Genomic DNA, 18296 nt, shown 5'->3' with positions numbered 1-18296 from the left:
GTGGGGAGTCTACCAGCCACCCTTCCCTACGTGATCCTGAACCACACACTCAAAATAGAGAAGTAGCATCACACCCACACTTGACTTCCTGAAAGGCCGTGCACATTCTCCCCCACCCCACCCCTCTATGCCAGGCAGTGATGCCATCAGTGTCAATATGTGTTGGTAAAACCTTTGAAGATCATGTGGAGAATGTGACTATTAACAAAGCACGATGAGCTTGTCACAGCAAACTGGTTTCATCCACACAGGATGCATTAACTGCAGACCAAAGAGAACTACGGATGAAAATTAAAAGAATACACACAGAACTGCAGGTAGAATATCATGGGTACTGTCCTATTTCAGGGATTTGCAAGGATAATTTTGACTAAAGATTCATGCCTCACACACCACGTAAGATACCACCCCACTGCTATTGCAGGGGTGATATTTTAAAAATTGAACTGTTCGAAGGGCTCAGGAACTGACCAGGGAGGGACTTAGCTGGAGTAGGTCTAGAGGTCCCCTGAGCTGCCCTGCCTGGCCTCAGAGTTGCTGGGGGAGTTCAAAGAATACTGGGGAAGGGCCCCGTGTGTAGGGGTAAGAGGGCACCTCAGGGAAACAGCTATTTATTGACAGGAAATTATTTTGGTATTTTAATAACTAATATGACTACCCTGGTTGTGTACTGTCAAACACCAGCTCCATAGACAGGTAGACTCATAAAGAGTTCTGCACAGGTCAAGTGCTCTTATTTATTGTTGTTAGAAAAGTGAGGGGCCAGCCTGGTGGCTCAAGTGGTTGGAGCACTGTGCTCCTAACACTGAGGTTGCTGGTTCGATTCCCACATGAGCCAGAGAGCTGCGCCCTCTATAGCTAAGATTGTAAACAATGGCTCTCCCTGGAGCTGGGCCACCATGAGCTGCTGTGAGCTGCCAGCAGCTGGGGAGAGATGCTCATCTGGGGGGTGGGGAGCACAAGGCTCATAATATCCGCATGGGCCAGGGAGCTGTGTCCTACACAACTAGACTGAGAAACAAGGGCTGGAACTGGAGGGGAGGAGGGAGGCGGAAGAAGGGGTAGGGGAAGTGAGCCCACAGCATTCTCAAGTGCAAAGCTGATCCTGTGAGTCTCCAGCTCAAAGCCCTGTGAAAGCTCCTTTATGAAACTCTGCCACTCATGGCACCTGGGGACACCTGTCTTGGACTCTCCCAGCACCCAGGGTGCCTCTGTTTGCACATTCGTGACCCACACTCACCTGGCTGCCCTTGATGACAGTGCTGGTCTCCCAGGTACCAGCGTTCGGTTTGAACAGCACCGCCATGCCCGTGTGCTGGTACCGCGGCGCCCCCATAACAAGCATCTGTACGTTGCTCCGCGAGATGACATCAGCCGCATAACCTGGAGATGGTGATCCAAGAGAGGTCACCATCGAAGACCCCGCCCCCTCCAGCAGGCCCAGCCACTGAGCAGGGGCAGCCCCAGGCATGCTCGTTTGGGGTCACTGGACCCTGCACTCTATGGCTTTGTTAACATAATGCAATGAAGGTTTTAAAATTCTGTCTTAAAGCTCAAATATCCTCTCACAGGTTGAGTTCTGCCACATCCCCTGCTCTCTGCACTTACCCTGCACTTACCCAGGTAAGCATCGTTCATGTCTGAGTCCACCTTGGTTGTGTTGATGAAGATGATTTTATCTCTTGGCATGTGCAGAAAGGCTCCGCCAGCCCAGGCAAAGCTCCCGACAGCGCCCAGCAAGGGACCATTCTGGGGAAGAAGAGAGAGGACTGAGCCACCTACATCTAAATCCCAATGGCATTTCTCACATGAAGAGAACAAATAATCCTAACATTTGTATGGAACTACAATGACCCCAAATAACTAAAGCAGTTCTGAGAAAAAAGAACAAAGCTAGTAGCCCTACACATCCTGACTTCAAACTATATTGCAAAGCTATAGCCATCAAATCAGTACGGTATTGGCATAAAAACAGGCATATACACCATGGGAACAGAACAGACAGCCCAGAAATAAACCCATGCATATATGGTTAATTAATTTACAACAGAGGAGCCAAGAATGTACCATGGAGAAAAGACAGTCTCTTCAACAAATGGTGCTGGGAAAACAGAATAGACACATGCAAAACAATGAAACTGGACCACAATATTACACCAAACGCAAAACTCAACTAAAATGGATTAAAGACTTGAACATAAGACCTGAAATCATAAAACTCTTGGAAGAAAACATAGGCAGTAAGCTCCTCGACATCAGTCTCAGCAATGATCTTTTTGGATTTCACACCACAAGCGAAAATAAACAAGTGGGATGACCTCAAACTAATATGCTTGTGCACAACAAAGGAAACCATCAACAAAATGAAAAGGCAACCTGCAGAATGGAAGAAAATATTTCAAATCATATATCTGATAAGGGGTTAATATCCAAAATATATAAAGAACTCATACAGCTCAGTAGTAAGAGAACAAACAACCTGATTCCAGAATGGGCACAGGATCTGACTAGACATGTCCCCAAAGAGGACATACATATGGCCAACAGGTACATGAAAAGATGCTCAACATCACTAATCAGGGAACTGCAAATCAAAACCACAGTGAGATATCACCTCACACCTGTCAGAATGGCCATCATGAATAAATCAACAAACAACAAGTGTTGATGAGGCTGTGGAGAAAAGGGAGCCCTCGTGCACTGTTGGTGGGAATGTAAATTGGTGCAGCCCCTGTGGAAAACAGTATGGAAGTTCCTCAAAAAATTAAAAACAGAGCTACCTTGTGACCCAGCAATTCCACTTCTGGGTATTTACCTGAAGGAAATGAAAACACTAATTCAAAAGGATACCTTCATGTTCTTTGAAGCAGTATTTGAAGCCAAGACAGGAGCAAGCTAAGTGTTGTGGACGGAAAAGGGGCCACAGGTTAAACCTGACAAGCTCAGGAGACTGAAAATAACCACATAGGACGGTATGAACATAAAAACTCCTCACTAAGGTGGGCCATGGTGGGAAGTCACATCCTTGGCCTGTAGCTTCCTTGAAAAAGGTCAAGCTTTACCTTAAGTGAGCCTGTCGTCTTTTTGCATCTAAGATAACATACCCTTGGAATGCCAGAGCAATCCCTTTTTCTGGACCCCCCCAGGGGGCACAACCCACCACACCAGGGCAGGAAACTACAAAATCCCTCATTGTTATCTTGTTCCCCAAATACCATCTCTCTGTGCTATAAAATGCAATTAACTATCCTGTACCCACCAATGGAAAAGAAGTGTGTGTCTCTCCATTTTGCTTTCTATCCAACCCCAGAGATTTCCCCGCTTTGATTTCTCCCACCCCCTTAATCTACAACCAACGGATTTCATGTCACCCTTCTCCTTTGATTCTAATGTATAAAATAAATTGCAAAACAGCCATTTTCTGGAGCATTTTCTCAATTCATTGAGACTGCTTCTCGGCAATTGTCAGTTTGGCTCAAACTCTTGTAAGCTTTCTCTTGGGCTGGATGTTTTTTTGTTGACAGTGTCCATCAGTGGGTGAATGGATTAAGAAAATGTGATACACACACACACACACACACACACACACACACACACACACACACACACTAATCAGCCATAAAAAAAGAAGGAAATGCTGTCATTTGCGACCACATGTATGGCTGGAGCTGGAGTGCATTATGCTGAGTGAAATAAGTCAGACAGAGAAAGACAAATACTGTATGATCTCACTTACATAATCTAAAAAACAACAAAAACAAATTGATAGGTACAGGGAATAAATTGCGGCTGCCAGAGGCAAGGGGTGGGGAATGGGTGAAATGGATGAAGAGGGTCCAAAGGTACAAACTTCCAATTATAAAATAAATAAGTCCTGGGGCTGTAAAGTACAGCATGGTGACTATAGTTAATAATACTATATTCTACATTTGAAAGTTGATAAGAGAATAAATCTTGAAAGTCCTCATCACAAGAAAAAGAATTGTAACTATGTGAGGTGATGGATGTTGACTTAGTGTGGTGATCATTTCTATATAGAGAGAGGGAGCCAAGAAAGTGTACACACCTTTTAAGAAAGGAAAAAACAGAATAAAAATTATGCTGATGGGAACCACTTTGAGCACCTCTTGTAATTACAGAAGTCAAACGTGACTTGTATTCATCTTTTGTTATCGGTACATATTGAGTATTACAATTTTAATAGTTTTTTTCCTTTCTTAAAATGTGTATACATTTTTTTGGCACCCACCCTCTGTATAGGGAGGGAATCATTCTATATGTATAGAGAGAAACTGATTATATATACATATACATATAATGATGTAATACACCTGAAGCTGATACCATGTCATATGTCCATCATATCTCAATTTAAAAAGAACAGGGTTGACAGGGAAGGGAGAAAGGACCACTGCTCCCATTAAAGAGGTGCCTCCCCAAATTCCCACCACAGAGCAAAGTCCCTTTGTCTCCACCACCATTCTGCCCTAATTTAACACAGGACCACTTACAGAGGTTATGGAGGCACTGAAGCCTTCCTGAGACATCTCATACTCAAAGGAGCTGGTACTTCCCGTCTGAGTGCCTGCAGAGAGGAGAGCGTGCTATAATAAAGAAGGCAGAAGAGCCTAGAACAGGGGCTGGAAATTCAGAGCCATGGTGGCCAGGCTAAAGGAGGCTCAGAGGACAGTGGTGAGAACAAGAAAGCTCTGCTGCTTTGGGAATGTGGCCCTCAAGGCATAGCATCTCCCAGCTGTTCCAGAGAAGCCATACATCCAGACTGTATGTGGATCTTCACCCAATTTTTAAATTATTTTATTCAACGAACAGTTATTGAGCGCTATTCCAGGCACTGGCAAAGCAGCGGAACCAGACAGACAAATGCTGGCAACGTATTCAAATTTGGGGGAAAATACTGTTGGGATTTGGCTTCCCTGCCCTCCAATTTGTCAGCCTATGGCCAAGAGTTGCAACATAATGTATAAAAGCCTAGATCCTTCTACCCCAAAGGGACTGACCAAGTGAAGCCAGAGTTCCTGGAATGTGGCGGGAGTGGCAAGCTGGTGCCGAGGGTCAGGAGACCAAGGGTTAAGGGGACTGGTTTCTACAGAGGGATATGTGTTTGGGGGTGAGGGGCTGTCTCTGGGCTGCTCCAGGGACACAGAACCTTAGCTCACCCTCAATTGCAAAGATCTTTTCCTGAAGCTGGTTCTGAATGGTCTTCAGAGCATCGAAGTTATTCACTTGGAACACATGATCCCGAGCTGGCTTGGAGGCGATGGTGTTAAGCTCTTGGCGATATTGATCCACACTGAAGGCAGATCCCACCTGTTATCAAGGAATGGTGGCTGCATCAGATGCTGCCCGGGGGTAGCAGTCTCATCCAGCAAAGAAAATGCTGCAGAAAAAGTATCTGAACACATATTTGTCACGTGAGGGAATGCAGTAGAAGGCCCCAGCGATAGGACTGCCAGGTACAGTAGAGCAGGTTGTGCACTGTGCAGGGCATTCTGGGATTGAGGAATGAAGTGCAACCTGTGGCCGTTTGCCGTGCCATGCCGCCTGATATGGGGTGAACCTCTCTCCAAAGGAAGGGGAGCCTTTTGTCTTTATAGGAAGGTGTTTCCTACTTGCCCAAGCCATGCACCTTTCTCTGTCACACAAGGTACTGTGACAGTTTGATTACACTGATCATCTCAACCCTTTCCCCACACCTGTATCTAAGCCATTTCCCCCAAACTTTGCTGTGCCTTCCTATTCTTGGCAGAGTCATCTGCCCAGCTCACCGCCTCTGGCTTCAGCCACGTCTCTTGCATGTTACTACATGTGATGCAAGCAGAAGCTTGTAAAGGGCTTGGCCCATTTCCTCCTGCTCTTTTGTTCCTCTGCCTTCACCACAGCACATGCCCAGGCTGCCCCACTGGAGGAGGAGACCCGAACAGAAGAGCCAAATTACCCTGTGGTTCCGGCCATTCCAGTCCAGCAGACAGACATAGCTGGCAACCCTCAGAAATGGAGAGAGCCTGTCCAAGACCCACAGAGCTGCTCCCCAGCCTGCCGCTGCTTACAGGGCATGAGGGAGCCCAGCTGACCCACACCCTCACTGAATTCTGGGTTGGTTTGTTACACAGCATCACTGTGACAATAGCTGACTGATACACATACGTACGGGCCAGCAGGGGCCCCACTTTGATTTTATGGGAGTTTGCTAATTGAAGGGAGGGTGTATCCAAACAAACACCCTGCACAGAAGCGTCAGCCTGGAGAGCCACATCTCCTACCCCAATGACGTAGCGAATGACACCCTCTCTGTCAGCTTCAGGGATGACGTCCTTGTATTCCAAGGGATCACGATATTTTTGTCCATCTGTGATGACAACTAGAATCTTAAGGGCATGCTCCCGGGCTCCGTTTCTTCTTTGAAACAGTTCTCTTCTGTGCAGGGAAGAGGAGGGGAAAGTCAAATGCAAGAAGACAGAGATACTCTTCATGCTAGGGAGGAGATGTCAGCAGTCCAAGACACAGAGGCAGCTGGGCTCTGCCTGGGAGGGGCTTTGGCTCCCCTGCGATAAACACAGAGATGTGGCTGCACTGAGACCTGAAAAGGCAGCAGGAGAGGGGAGAAGAGTATGGGGGGAAAAGCCTCCATTGACGGTTTATACTTTTGCATAGGTTGATTCTTTTTATATAATTGAGTATTATTCCTTTTAAGTTAAAAAACATTTTTAAAATATAAGCTTAATTTGGCCCTCCTCACACCACTCCTGGTTTGATATAACTGCTCTCTAGCTCATTTTGTACATGTGTCCCAGCCCCCACTCTTCCCTCTACACACACTTACACACTCACACACAGAAATCAGAGTGAACTTTCCAAAACAAGATGTGGGGACGTGTCCCCACTGCTTAAACCCTTCAGTGGATCCCCACTGGCTTTTCAATTACATTCAGTGACCTGGCCTCAGCTAATCCATCTTTCCAGCCTCCCTCCAGCACTTCTCTGTCTTCCCTCCTTTACTCCCAATGTGTTTTGCCATGAGCAGTCCCCTCTCCACAGCTTTACTCGTGCAGTCCCCTCTACCAGAAACGTCCCTTACTCCAGCTCTGCCTGAACAACAAAGCCCAGCTAAAAATATCACCTCCTGCTTCCACCCCAAGCAAAGAAGGAAGAGCTTACAGCACTTTGCGGATTGCTGTGGCGGTGTGTGTCCACCCGCCCAGCTGTTCTATTCCGTTCACCAGCTGTTCTGGGTAAGGGTTAGCTTCGAACGCTTTGAAGGTGAAATGAGTCTTGAAGCTGCTTGAGAACTGCATCAGAGAGAACTGGGAAGAAGCACTTGGCGTTACACTGGAGAAGGTGCTTCCCCCTCCTTTAGCCATCTTCCAGAAAGCCCCGTAAATCTTACAACACTTCAGTCTCCAAATTCTACACCCCCCACCCCCCACCCCCACCCCACCACCCCACCCCCCTACCCCCCACCCCCCACATCCCCCCCCACCCCCGCCTTCTGCTTCACCAGGAAAGAGATCTGCTTAGGACTAAAACTCAGCCAGAGATGACATGTTGGTTTCATCTCCCACGCCAATCCCTATTGAATAGAGGGAGCTGCCCAACTGACAGAGAGCTGGAAGAATACTGAGGCTGCATCCAGACAGAGCAAGAAAGAGAATCTCAAAAGAAAACCACAACCGACTGGCATTTGAGAAAGTCTGCAGTTGAAGTAGGAGGGGAAAATGGCAGCCTTTGCGGGTTATTCCCTAAGCGACCCACTGGCCCTCACCAAGGTTTTAGACTTTGTAAATTGATTCATCACAGTTGAGACAAACTGCTTCATCTTCAGGAAGTCATTTGGAATGATGCTTCCAGAGCCATCGATCAGGAAGGCAATGTCGCTTTCCTGCTGCGGACACTCTGCAGAGAAGGAAAAGGAGGGGCGGAACGGAGTGAGTCCTCGAGACCAGGTCCACGTTTTGCACGTCACTCTCTGCTCACAGTAGAGCGACTTCACGAAGAACGGCAAACAATTTGCCAGAAATTCAAAGGGAGAAATAAGTGACAGAAAAAAGGACTAGCACGTATAAAGATTCCCCGGATGCTTGCGTCCCTTCCTCCTGAGCCCACGTTCTACCCTCCTCCGTTCTGCTCTGCAGCCTGGGCACTCAGCCCCCAGGGGCCACAGCAACATGCCTTTTAGCCCTCTGGCTTCTAGCTGGATTTGCCCAATTAGGAGCCTCAGCAGGAGACCGGGGGGAGGGAGGAAAGTGAAATCAGAGGATTCTTCTCTCAGCTCTCTCCCTGCAAGTTTGCTTGGGGCCAGCTGTGTCCCTCGACAGAAGATCGCAGCTTGTCTCAAGGAGACCCACTCCACACAACTCTCTCTCCTCTGGATTCTGGTGAAATTTCCCTCTCCCTATCCCATCAGCTCAGGGGTGGTAACAGCTCTGGTGCTGCGGGCCCTGGGTTCCTAGACTGTCCCTTGTAGTTCCCTTAGACTCTACCACACCTTTATAATTAATCCCTTTGTAAATAGACCCTCCTCAAATTACATCAACTGGAGTGTGCCATCTGTTCCCATAGAAAGCCTGACTGATGTGGAAGGGGGTGGGCCTAGGATTCTGGCAGAATCCAGGGATGGATGCACCTGGGAGGGCAGGGCAGGCAGGAATGGAAACGGCACCACTAGGGCAAATCTATATGACGGGGTGGGGACAAGGCTATGACAGTAAGCAGAGAACAGTGGAAAGAGCCCCTCTATGCCCCCAAAAAGTTTGGCTTGATCCCTTAGGCAGTGAGGGGCCACTGAAGTTTCTTAGGACATTTAAGAAAGGTTCTCAGAAGTGAGATGATCTGTTTGGATTTTAGAAAGCTTGCCTAGCAGTGAACCGTTTCTAGCAGCTGTACTCGTGACTGTGAAACATTGATGGTAACGCAGACATGTTTCAGTGGGTGAATGGCTGGCTCGGTGAACAGATGGTGGCAGATCCACGCAGTGGAATGTTCCTCAGCAATAAAAAAGGAAGAACTACTGACACCCAAAACAACATGGATGAAGTGCAAATATATTACGCTAGCGAGAGAAGCCAAACTCGAAAGGTTACAGTTTCATTTACGTAGCGCTCTCGAAGAGACAAACTATGTGGTGACAGAGGACAGAGCAGTGAGCGCCAGGGACTGGAGGTGAAAGGGAGGTGGTGATTATGAAGAGAGAGTACAAAGGTGTTTCAGAGGAGGCTCTTGCTGTTGTTTCCACAAATCTACACATGCCTTAAAAATTCATGAAACTGTGCACTGAAAAAATAGTCATGGGGATGTAAAGTACAGCGTAAGGAATAGAGGCAATTAGATGATACAAGGTTGGTGCAAAAGTAATTGCGATTTAAAAGGTTAAAAAACAAAAACTGCAAAAAACACAAGTACTTCTGCACCAACTTAACAATAACTATGTACGGTGTCAGATGGGTACCAGACTTATAGAGACGATCACTTCATAAGGTATATAAATTTATAATCACTATCATAATAACATAATATTGTATGTCATCTGTAACTGGAAAATAAATTAATTTTTTTAAAGAAGAAAATAGGTCAATTTTACTGTATGACATTGAAAAAATAAAATTACCCAAAAAAGTATTGACTTTTTAAAAAAAATAAACAAGCAGATTCTAAGGTTTATATGGAAAATATACAAAGATTAGCCAGAAAAATTTTTTTTAATCTGAGATATGTTAAGAGAATCAAGGTGCATTGGGCCCTACTGTGGCACAAAGTGCAGAATGTTAGGGTGCATGTTTGTGATACATGGAGCAGCTCCACAAGATACAAGAACTGGTAGCAGCAAGGAAACAGGAGGCGGGGGGACCCCAGAAGGAGAGGTTTTTACTGTATACCTTTAGTGCCTTTGGAGTTTTGAACCAAGCGCATGTATTATCTATTTGAAAAGAAATGAGATTTTGTTTTTTTAAAGAGTCTTGAACTCCTGAGAGTGAGGATGGGAGAGAGAAATGTGGGGGTGGGAGCTGAAGCCACAGAATCGGATGCAAGACGGCAGGAAGGACACATGGGAAGGGTACAAACTCTAAGCCGGTGCCCCTGGGCAGGCAGGGGCTGCAGAAGATGGCCTGGGGGTGATGCTCAGCTGAATGAAGCCTCTGCAGGGGGAGAAGTGCAGGGAAGGGAAGGGGAGGGGAAGGAAGGGAAGGAGGGAGGAGAGAGGAGGGGAGGGGAAAGATCTGAGGCTGAGGTGTTTGGGGAAGGAAGAGGTGATCTGCAGGTACTTCAGAAAGGTCAGTGAACGTGAGGACAGAAAAGAGATTTGTCATTTAGGGGTCACAGATGCCATCTGCAAGAGCAAGGTCTTACAGTGGGTGGGTAGAAGCCAGATGTCAGGGGGTGAAGAATCATGACATGGGGGAAAGAGAGACGAGAGGAGAGAACCCCTTCAAGAAGCTTGGTGGTGAAGGGAAGGAGAGATGGCGGAAGACAGGGAGGAGACCAGGAGCAGGGAAGGTCATTTTCATTGGTATCAGTTTTAGTGGTTGATCGTTTTTAAGATACGGGAGGGTAGCATGAGCATGTTTACATTCAGAGGGGGAGAAATTTAAGCTACTGGAGAGAATGAGTGATTGAAGATATGGGCCCCAGAGCTGATGCTGTGCGAACCTCCAGAGCCCGGATGGCAGAATCCTTCATGGAAAGGCAAAAACAAGTCCTCTAAACTAGTGACACACCAAGGGTGGCGCCTCTGTGGAAATTTGGACGAGGAGGAGGAGGAAGTGGAGGGAGCTCATGCCTGGCAGCCTTGGTTTTCTCTGCGAAGGAGGGAAAGTGATCTGTTGAGAATGAAGTCCCAAGGAGTTTCAGGACAAACAAAAAAGTATGAAAGGAAGGCCTATCTGCCCTTGGTTCCAGAGCCAACTTGGAGACAAGCAAAAGGATGGCCACGCAGTTGAAGAAATCAGTGACAGAAAGCAGCTGTAAAAAAGATCCAGTCACTACTCACTCTCCTTTAGTCAACAAATGTTTGGGGAACGGGCCTACGTAGGCAACCCCCACGATGGTCCCCAGGAGTCTCTTGTCCTGGTGATTATAGTAATAACTACAGTCCCCGCAGTCTTGAGTTTGAGGTGGACTTTCTGACTTACTCGAAAGGAATGAGCTGTTAATTCCGAGATCAGATCATAAAGACTGCTGTCCTAGGTGGCTGCGCTCTGCTGTCCTAGGTGGCTGCGCTCTGCTGTCCTAGGTGCCTGCGCTCTGCTGTCCTAGGTGCCTGTGCTCTGCTGTCCTAGGTGCCTGCGTGCTCTTCTATCTCTTTGTTCACTCCTGGGGGGTTAGGGGGGAAGCCAGCTGCTCTGTACTGAGCTGCTCTATGGGGAGGCCCATGTGACAAGCCACAGAGGGAGGCTTCCAGGAGCTTGGCCGGGATCTTACCCCAGTCCAGCCTTCAGACGAGACCACAGCTCCAGCCTGACAACTTAACTTCTAGTTCATGAGACGCCCTGAGGCAGCGGCATCCAGCTTAGACATGCCCAGATTCTTGACTCTTAGAAAAACAAGATAGCTAACGTTTGTTGTTTTTAGCTGCTAAATTCAGGGGTAATTAGTTAAGCAGCTGTAGATACAAGGGCATTGAGGGTGGATATCCCTGCTCTTGTGGAACCTACATTCCAGAAGAAAGCACAGCTAAGAAACAAGTAGAATACGGATATACAGTGATAAGGATGGTGAAGTAGGGCAATGTGATGGGGAGTGATGGTTAGAAGGGCCACTCGGGGAAGGCCTCTTTGCAGAGGTGACATTTGAGCTGAGGAGAAATCACGGGTTGTCAGCTGAGATCTGGGGGAAGATCAGGCCAGACTGAAGGAGTAGTGAGTGCAAAGGCCCTGAGGCAGCGAGACTTCCACATGGTTCTTGGAGCAGGATGGCAGCTGGAGTGCAGTGAGTGACGTAGAAGTGGTGGGAGAGAAGCTGGAGGTGGTCGGGGCCTCAGCATCCAAGGCTTCAAAGGCCAAGGTCAAGAGACTGAGCGACAATGGCTGGGACACCATCTCACAAAGACAAGTGGCTGTATCAGGACTGTTCTTAAAATGTAAGACTTTAACACCTCCCCCCAGTCTCTGCCCCCCCCTTCTGCCCCAGAACTCTAAGTCGCCCCCAGCCCGGAAGCCGCCAGCCCCAGTGCAGCCCCGCCCCTGCTGCGGCCTGGTCCGTACTCTGCCACTGCCGCCCTACCTCTGAGGGCCTTTGGGAACCTCTGGGGCTGCTGCAGCAGGTTGCGTCCAAACAGGAAACACAAGCCGTTCAAGTAGGTGTTCTCCTTGCAGGCCTGGTGTACGGTGGGGCCGCAGGCCTGGGGGGCAGGGTGTGGGTTGGAGGGGCTTTCCCGGCTTCCCACCCTTAAACCCAGCATCTCCACCTTCCACAAGACTCCAGCCAGCACCTCTGGTCCCCACGCCTCCCCTCAGGACACTCCCCTTGAAGCAGGGCCCGGCTGGCACCCCCATAATAGAAGCCTCGCAGCAGCCCCAGTGCACCTTTCCCTGACCCGCCTACAGCTTAACAATAGGTGATCCCCCTGTGGCTTGAGCTCGGAATGTCCCCTGTCCCAGTTCCCTGTTTTAAAACATTACCGTGAAACTTATGATTAACATCCTTCGTCCTATTGATCACAGTCTCAATGGCCTAGCATCTTTCCAGGCTCCTCCCATCCTTCCTCCCGGGTTGCTGACGCCACCGGAGAGCCACGTTGCCAGAGGGAAGCCTCCATGCAGACCCCCGGAACTGGCACGTAGCTCCTGGAGGAACGCCCAGAATTTCCCTTCAACACCTCAAGCTGCTCTGAGAACCTTAAGGCGGTTTTGAAGGTGTTAACCCACTGCCTTCTCGGATCACCAGCCCCCGTGTCGGGCTATTGGCTGAGGTGTAGGCACTATGAGCCCCTAACTCAGTTGCCCTCCAGTTTCACCACGACCCAGGGGCAACTCACCAGCAGCTGGGCAGGGTTGGTAGCAAATGCCAGAGACAGGCCCAGGGACATGTTCACAGCCTCCGGTGGGACTGAGGGGACAGATGTGTGCATGGTTACACTCAGGGAGATGAAAGGGCCTGTGTAAGAGCTGGGCAGGGGTCACCTCGACCTGGGAGACACGATAGTCCAGCAAGTCAAGGGGGCACCCAGGTCGGGAAGAGAACATGGAGGGGGCGCCTGAGCGTGTCTGGGGTAGACTTTGCTCACCACACAGAGGCTGGGGAGCTGGAACCCTGGGCCCACCACCACAAGCCCCCCAGAACAAAGGCAATACTGACAAGTCTGAGTGTATGCACAGGTGGAACCCCAACTCTGGGTTACGGAGGGGCAGCGACTCACCTTGCAGGCGGATGGGCTCACAGGTGGACGTGCTGTAGTCACACTGGTAGAGGCCGCCTGTTTGGTTGACAGTCTTTACTTCCTGGGGGGCTCCAACCACCATCCTGGGGGAGAGGTGGGAACAGATCACAACAGGAATAAAACAAAACTGACATCAGGAGAGAAGGAGACCGTGGAAGAAGTTCTGCCCCTCCAAGGAAAGTGGGGGAGCCAAGCCTCACACAGACTCCCCCAATTCCTAGAAATAGAAGGAAGACTCAATACAGAACAAAAAAGAGGGAAAATTTAAATCTCAGAGCGGGAAGGACCTCTCTAAGAATGATACAAAACACAAAGGTTATTTGAAAATGGTTAGGGGCAGCTGGTTTGCTCAGGGGTTAGGGCACGGTGCTCATAACACCAAGGTCGCCAGTTCGAGTTCCACATGGGCCAGTGAGCTGCACCCTCCACAACTAGACTGAAAGCAACGATTTGACAGGGAGCTGATGGGTCCTGGAACAACACACTGTTCCCCAATAAAAACTTTAAAAAAAATGGTTAGGGGGTGGCTGGTTAGCTCAGTTGGTTAGAGCGTGGTGCTAAAAACACCAAGGTTGCTGGGTCAATCCCCACCATTGTGAGCTGCACCATCCTTAAAAATTTTTTTTTAATTTTAAGAATTAAAATAAAAAGTTAAATTCAACCAGACAGTCATTTTAAATAAATTTCTGTCTGTGACAAACTACCATCGGCAAAGTTCATAGATAAAGGATAAAGTGATGAGAGAAAGATTAGCAACTTACACCCCAGCTTACTGTCCTCAATTATAGTTACAGCTCCTACAAACCAATAAGGAAAAATAATAATACTAATAATCCAATAGAAAAATGGGCAACAGGTACCGTGTTTCCCCGCAAACAAGACCTAACCGGAAAATAAGCCCTAGCATGATTTTTCAGGATGACATCCCCTGAACATAAGCCCTAATGCGTCTTTTGGAGCAAAAATTAATATAAGACCCGCTCTTATTTTGGAGGAAACAAGGTAAGAAAAAAAGTGTTTCCAGAAAAAGAAATAATCTTTCATTTAAAAAGAAATGCAATCTTGATACAGGAGAGCCCCTCCCATTATAGGAATTTTAAGTCTCCTTTCCCCCAGTTTCTTAGCAACCTGGTTCCTGATCTTAATCACCTTTCAAATCAGCTTTTTAATCTTAAACAGAAGAATGTTTCTAACCTGAATCATAGGATGTCTCCTACCCCCTGCTGCAGATAATTTCCCTGGAACCAACTGGTGATTTATGCTTATTGATTGTAATCACTGTAGCCCAGCTCCTGGGCAAACACCGCCACCCGGATGACCAGATTAACTAGAGGAAAAGGCCCCAGACGCCATGAAGCTAAACACGTTCTATCCCACAGCCACCTTGCGGCGATGGCTTTGGGTCCTGCTTCTTGGGCCAACACTTTTACCTCTGTTTAACCAAAATCTCTCTCTCCTCATCTAGGGGCTGAGGGGACACAAATGATGCCCCAGCAAGACTTCCAGCACACCCCAACCAAAGAGGTCAACAGGGCCTTTCGAGCCGGTCTCGAGACCCCTTCCCCTCATCGAAGATCAGATGGGGCGAGAGTCCTGTGAATCCCCAATAGGCAGGGACAACGGCCACACTCAGCAGGAGGCAGATACAGAAGAGGCCTCCTGTCCCTCAAGTTCCCACAGATTTATGGGGATCACGTCTCTCAAGGGGGACATAAGGCAGGCAGTTAGAGATAGGAATTGGGTCTCTGAGACGCCCGAACACATCAGGTAACATTCCTGCACGTCCAACATGGCCTAGGACCGCCCAGACCTCTCCTTTAGCTACTATAACCACCATGAACCACTATGAGAAAGTTCAAGTATACAAAGCACCCAACTAGATTAAACTGGCCACTCACACCTCTGCAGTAAAGGCCACAACGACCTTCATTTCACCTGGGCCTCATTATACCATTATTATAATATCACACATATGCCCGGAAGTTCATTAATATCATTATAACAGACTGAATTCTGGGAAGGAACATGCAGTCTAAAAAGACGAGGTAATTCAATCACAGGTGTCAATCAAGTGGTCCCACACCTAGAAAGGAACAGCCCATTCTGGAGAAAAGAAAAGAAAAACTCCAAGTCCTCATCAGTCGGCTCCTTTTGAGCCACTGTGTTGCTCGGCCCGATCCCGATCCCGATCCCCTCTCTTTGGAGTGTACTTTTGCGTCTAATAAACTGCTCTGTTAACACTGCCCTTTGGTGTCCCGCTCAATTCTTTGTTTGGGACGCCAAGAACCTGGACACCACGCTGAGAAGGGTCTGCTCTCCAGTAACGCGAGCATAAAAGTCAGCTCTTTGTGCACTTACTTGGTAAAATTCCCGGCTCTGCTAAGAAAACCAAGTGCAAGGACAGTATAGAACAGAAACCAGCCAACTTTGTCTGGAAGGATGCTACTATTTCCATAAATATTATTTCTGGAAAGGTAAATATTTCAGGCCATGCGGTCTCTGTCACAACCTCTTGATTCTGCCATTGTAGCACCAAAGCAGCTGTAAACAATAAATGATGAGTTGGGACACAGCGTTGGAGGGGTGGGAATAATAAAATGCTATTTACAAAAATAGGCAGCAGCATAGTTTAGGTATAACGTGCTACAAATTGTGTGTGGGCTGGGGCTGGGGCAATGTGGACGTCTGTCCAGCAGAGACCCTCTCTGGAAGAATGCACAAAAAGCCTCCTAGGACGGGGACTGGGGAAGGAGTATGGAGGATTTTTCACTACTAGACTCTTGTATCTTTTGAATTAAGAGCCCTGTCATTGTATGACCTATTCCGCACTAGATCAAGGAAAACAAAACGACATGAAGGAAATTGCGTTTTTCTTTCTGATATGCAGGTCTTCGAGGGAAAGCCTGTGAGCCACGCAGCCCCTCCTGCAGCCCTTACCGGGATCCCTCAAACTGGACCACACTCTGCCCGAAGCTCCTTGTGTTCTCTTGAAAGATCATTGCGTTTTGAGTGTCCAGGTTGAACCCATGACACAAGGCCAAGGCTGGAAGAAAAAAAGGAATGAGGGTCAGGTGCAGGTGGGGACGTAGTTAAGAAAGCAGCTTGCCCATCTTCCTGGCAGGATTCACCCTAACTCAGCACAGAGATGTCTGCTTCCCAGATCCAGTTCCGATGGCCTGGGGCAGAGGTCAGTGCGCTTTTTCTCTAAAGGGCCAGACAGTAGATATTTTAGACCTTGGGGGCCAACAGGCAAATAGAGTCGATGACAAAGGGACGTAATATAACGAGATAAAATGTGTTTCCAGAAATTTGTCATTAAGGAAATTCAAAATATAATAATTGAGTTCCCCCCCCTTTTTTTATTTGTAATACAAATTTGCTAATAAGACAAATGGAATTCTTTGGGAGAGAGCTAACATTTCACTTCATTGGGATTCCAAGTTAGTGTGCTCAGTCACAAATCGATTACAAGTGAGCACCCGCAGCCTGCAGCTGCTCCCAGACTGCACAGAAACAGGAGGTGCCATCCCTGCCTCATGCCCACAGGACAGTCTTCCCACCACCACCACTGGTGCTTCTAGCCCCCACCGAGCTCCACTGTTGCGCTGCCGACAAACAGCTTCCTAAACCCCCTCAGTCAGGCAATTTCCTTCCTGTGCAACTCACAAGCATTTCTTGCCCTTCTTTGACTCACTTACCACAAGACACAGGCATATAAGGAAGTAATGTCATTTTGAGTGGTCAGTCATTCGACAAGCATTTATACCAGGGTCCTTGGAAAATAGAACTGGAGGCAAAGTGGACGTGGAGCCCAACAAGAAACACTCAGAAAGGAATCTGGTACTGGCTGCACACCCTGGGGCATGTCATTTCATCTCTCTAAGCCTCAGTTTCCTCATCTGTGACATGAAGGGGCCAACCGAACCCCCTCAGATCGCCCATGAATTTAGCTGTTCACCCAGGCTTCTCTGGTCATGCCATCTTGGGCTAACTCTGCTCTGCGCTCTTTCAGGACTCCCTTATCCCTCCCCAATTCACTTTATCTCTCCCCAGTGTAACTCCTAGATGTTCTACATCCCTTCTCTCTACTCACAGTCTCAAAAGTTTTCCTCCTCATCATCGTAAGCCCCACCCGCAGGCCCCTGGCCCACCTGTTAACAGAAGGACTCGGTGAGTCATAGCTGAAAGGAGCAGGAATCTCAGGGCTGCATGTACCACGGAGCCACTTCAAGGAAGCCAGCAAGGACAGAAAAAGAGAAGTAGAAAGCAGGAGTACATTAGAGACTCAAAGGAAGGAGGCGGAGGCTCAGAGAGCCCACAGCACAGCTTGACCATCCCCCTGGGGCTGCCACAGCTTATGCTTCCTCTCTACCCAGTGTCCTAACCCAAACCACCAGGGTCACTATTTCAAAGGTGTTGCTTGTTTCTCCACTTGCTTCTAGGGTTGGCCAAAGCATCATGAAAAGCCAGCTGAATAGGTTGAAGAGCCTGCCTCCTGGAACATGTACTCTAAACATTAATTCAGACCAAGCAAATGTGGGAGGTCACCCTCTGTGTCTCCCTGGAAGCACACTTTACAAAGTTTCTTTCCCCCCTGCCCAAGGAAACAGGAGAACCCTTCAGCCAGAATTGTCCTCCTTTGTAGACTTCAATAAGGACAACTCAGGTACAGAGAAACCTAGTACTTTTGTAATAATATTTGTGTTTTTTAAAGCCTCAAACCCTTGGAAATTGCCCAGGAAATTTCACTTCCCAGAATTTATCCTAAAAAGGAGCTGAGCTGTACAGTCGAACATGGACACATAAGCTTGTGCCTTGCAGCATTGCTTTTAATAGTGAAACATTAGAACAGCCTAAAAATCCAACAACAGAAAAATTGTTGAATGATTTCTCACCCTGTGATATG

General features: G+C 48.0%; 1 protein-coding gene across 1 annotated transcript in view; it reads right to left on the bottom strand.

Moving 5' to 3' along the window:
- ITGAM (integrin subunit alpha M) overlaps window positions 1–17690 on the bottom strand; it is a 36068-nt gene extending 18378 nt beyond the window's left edge. The window contains exons 1-12 of the mRNA XM_019717285.3: window positions 17542–17690; window positions 16328–16433; window positions 13370–13473; window positions 12989–13059; window positions 12235–12352; window positions 7781–7911; window positions 7177–7322; window positions 6282–6435; window positions 5178–5328; window positions 4512–4585; window positions 1620–1749; window positions 1241–1383 (exon numbers count right to left, since the gene is read on the bottom strand). Coding sequence (XP_019572844.3) covers window positions 1241–1383; window positions 1620–1749; window positions 4512–4585; window positions 5178–5328; window positions 6282–6435; window positions 7177–7322; window positions 7781–7911; window positions 12235–12352; window positions 12989–13059; window positions 13370–13473; window positions 16328–16433; window positions 17542–17569 — 1356 coding nt within the window. The 5' untranslated portion in view covers window positions 17570–17690. The remainder of the gene's footprint in view (window positions 1–1240; window positions 1384–1619; window positions 1750–4511; window positions 4586–5177; window positions 5329–6281; window positions 6436–7176; window positions 7323–7780; window positions 7912–12234; window positions 12353–12988; window positions 13060–13369; window positions 13474–16327; window positions 16434–17541) is intronic.
- Between the last annotated feature and the right edge of the window lie 606 nt (window positions 17691–18296).

Source organism: Rhinolophus sinicus, chromosome 10, assembly GCF_057876585.1.
Source record: "Rhinolophus sinicus isolate RSI-liver-muscle chromosome 10, RSI-T2T, whole genome shotgun sequence".
In the NCBI taxonomy this organism is placed as follows: domain Eukaryota; kingdom Metazoa; phylum Chordata; class Mammalia; order Chiroptera; family Rhinolophidae; genus Rhinolophus; species Rhinolophus sinicus.
Note: the sequence above shows the minus strand (reverse complement) of the source record. Positions and strands in the feature narration are given on the sequence as shown.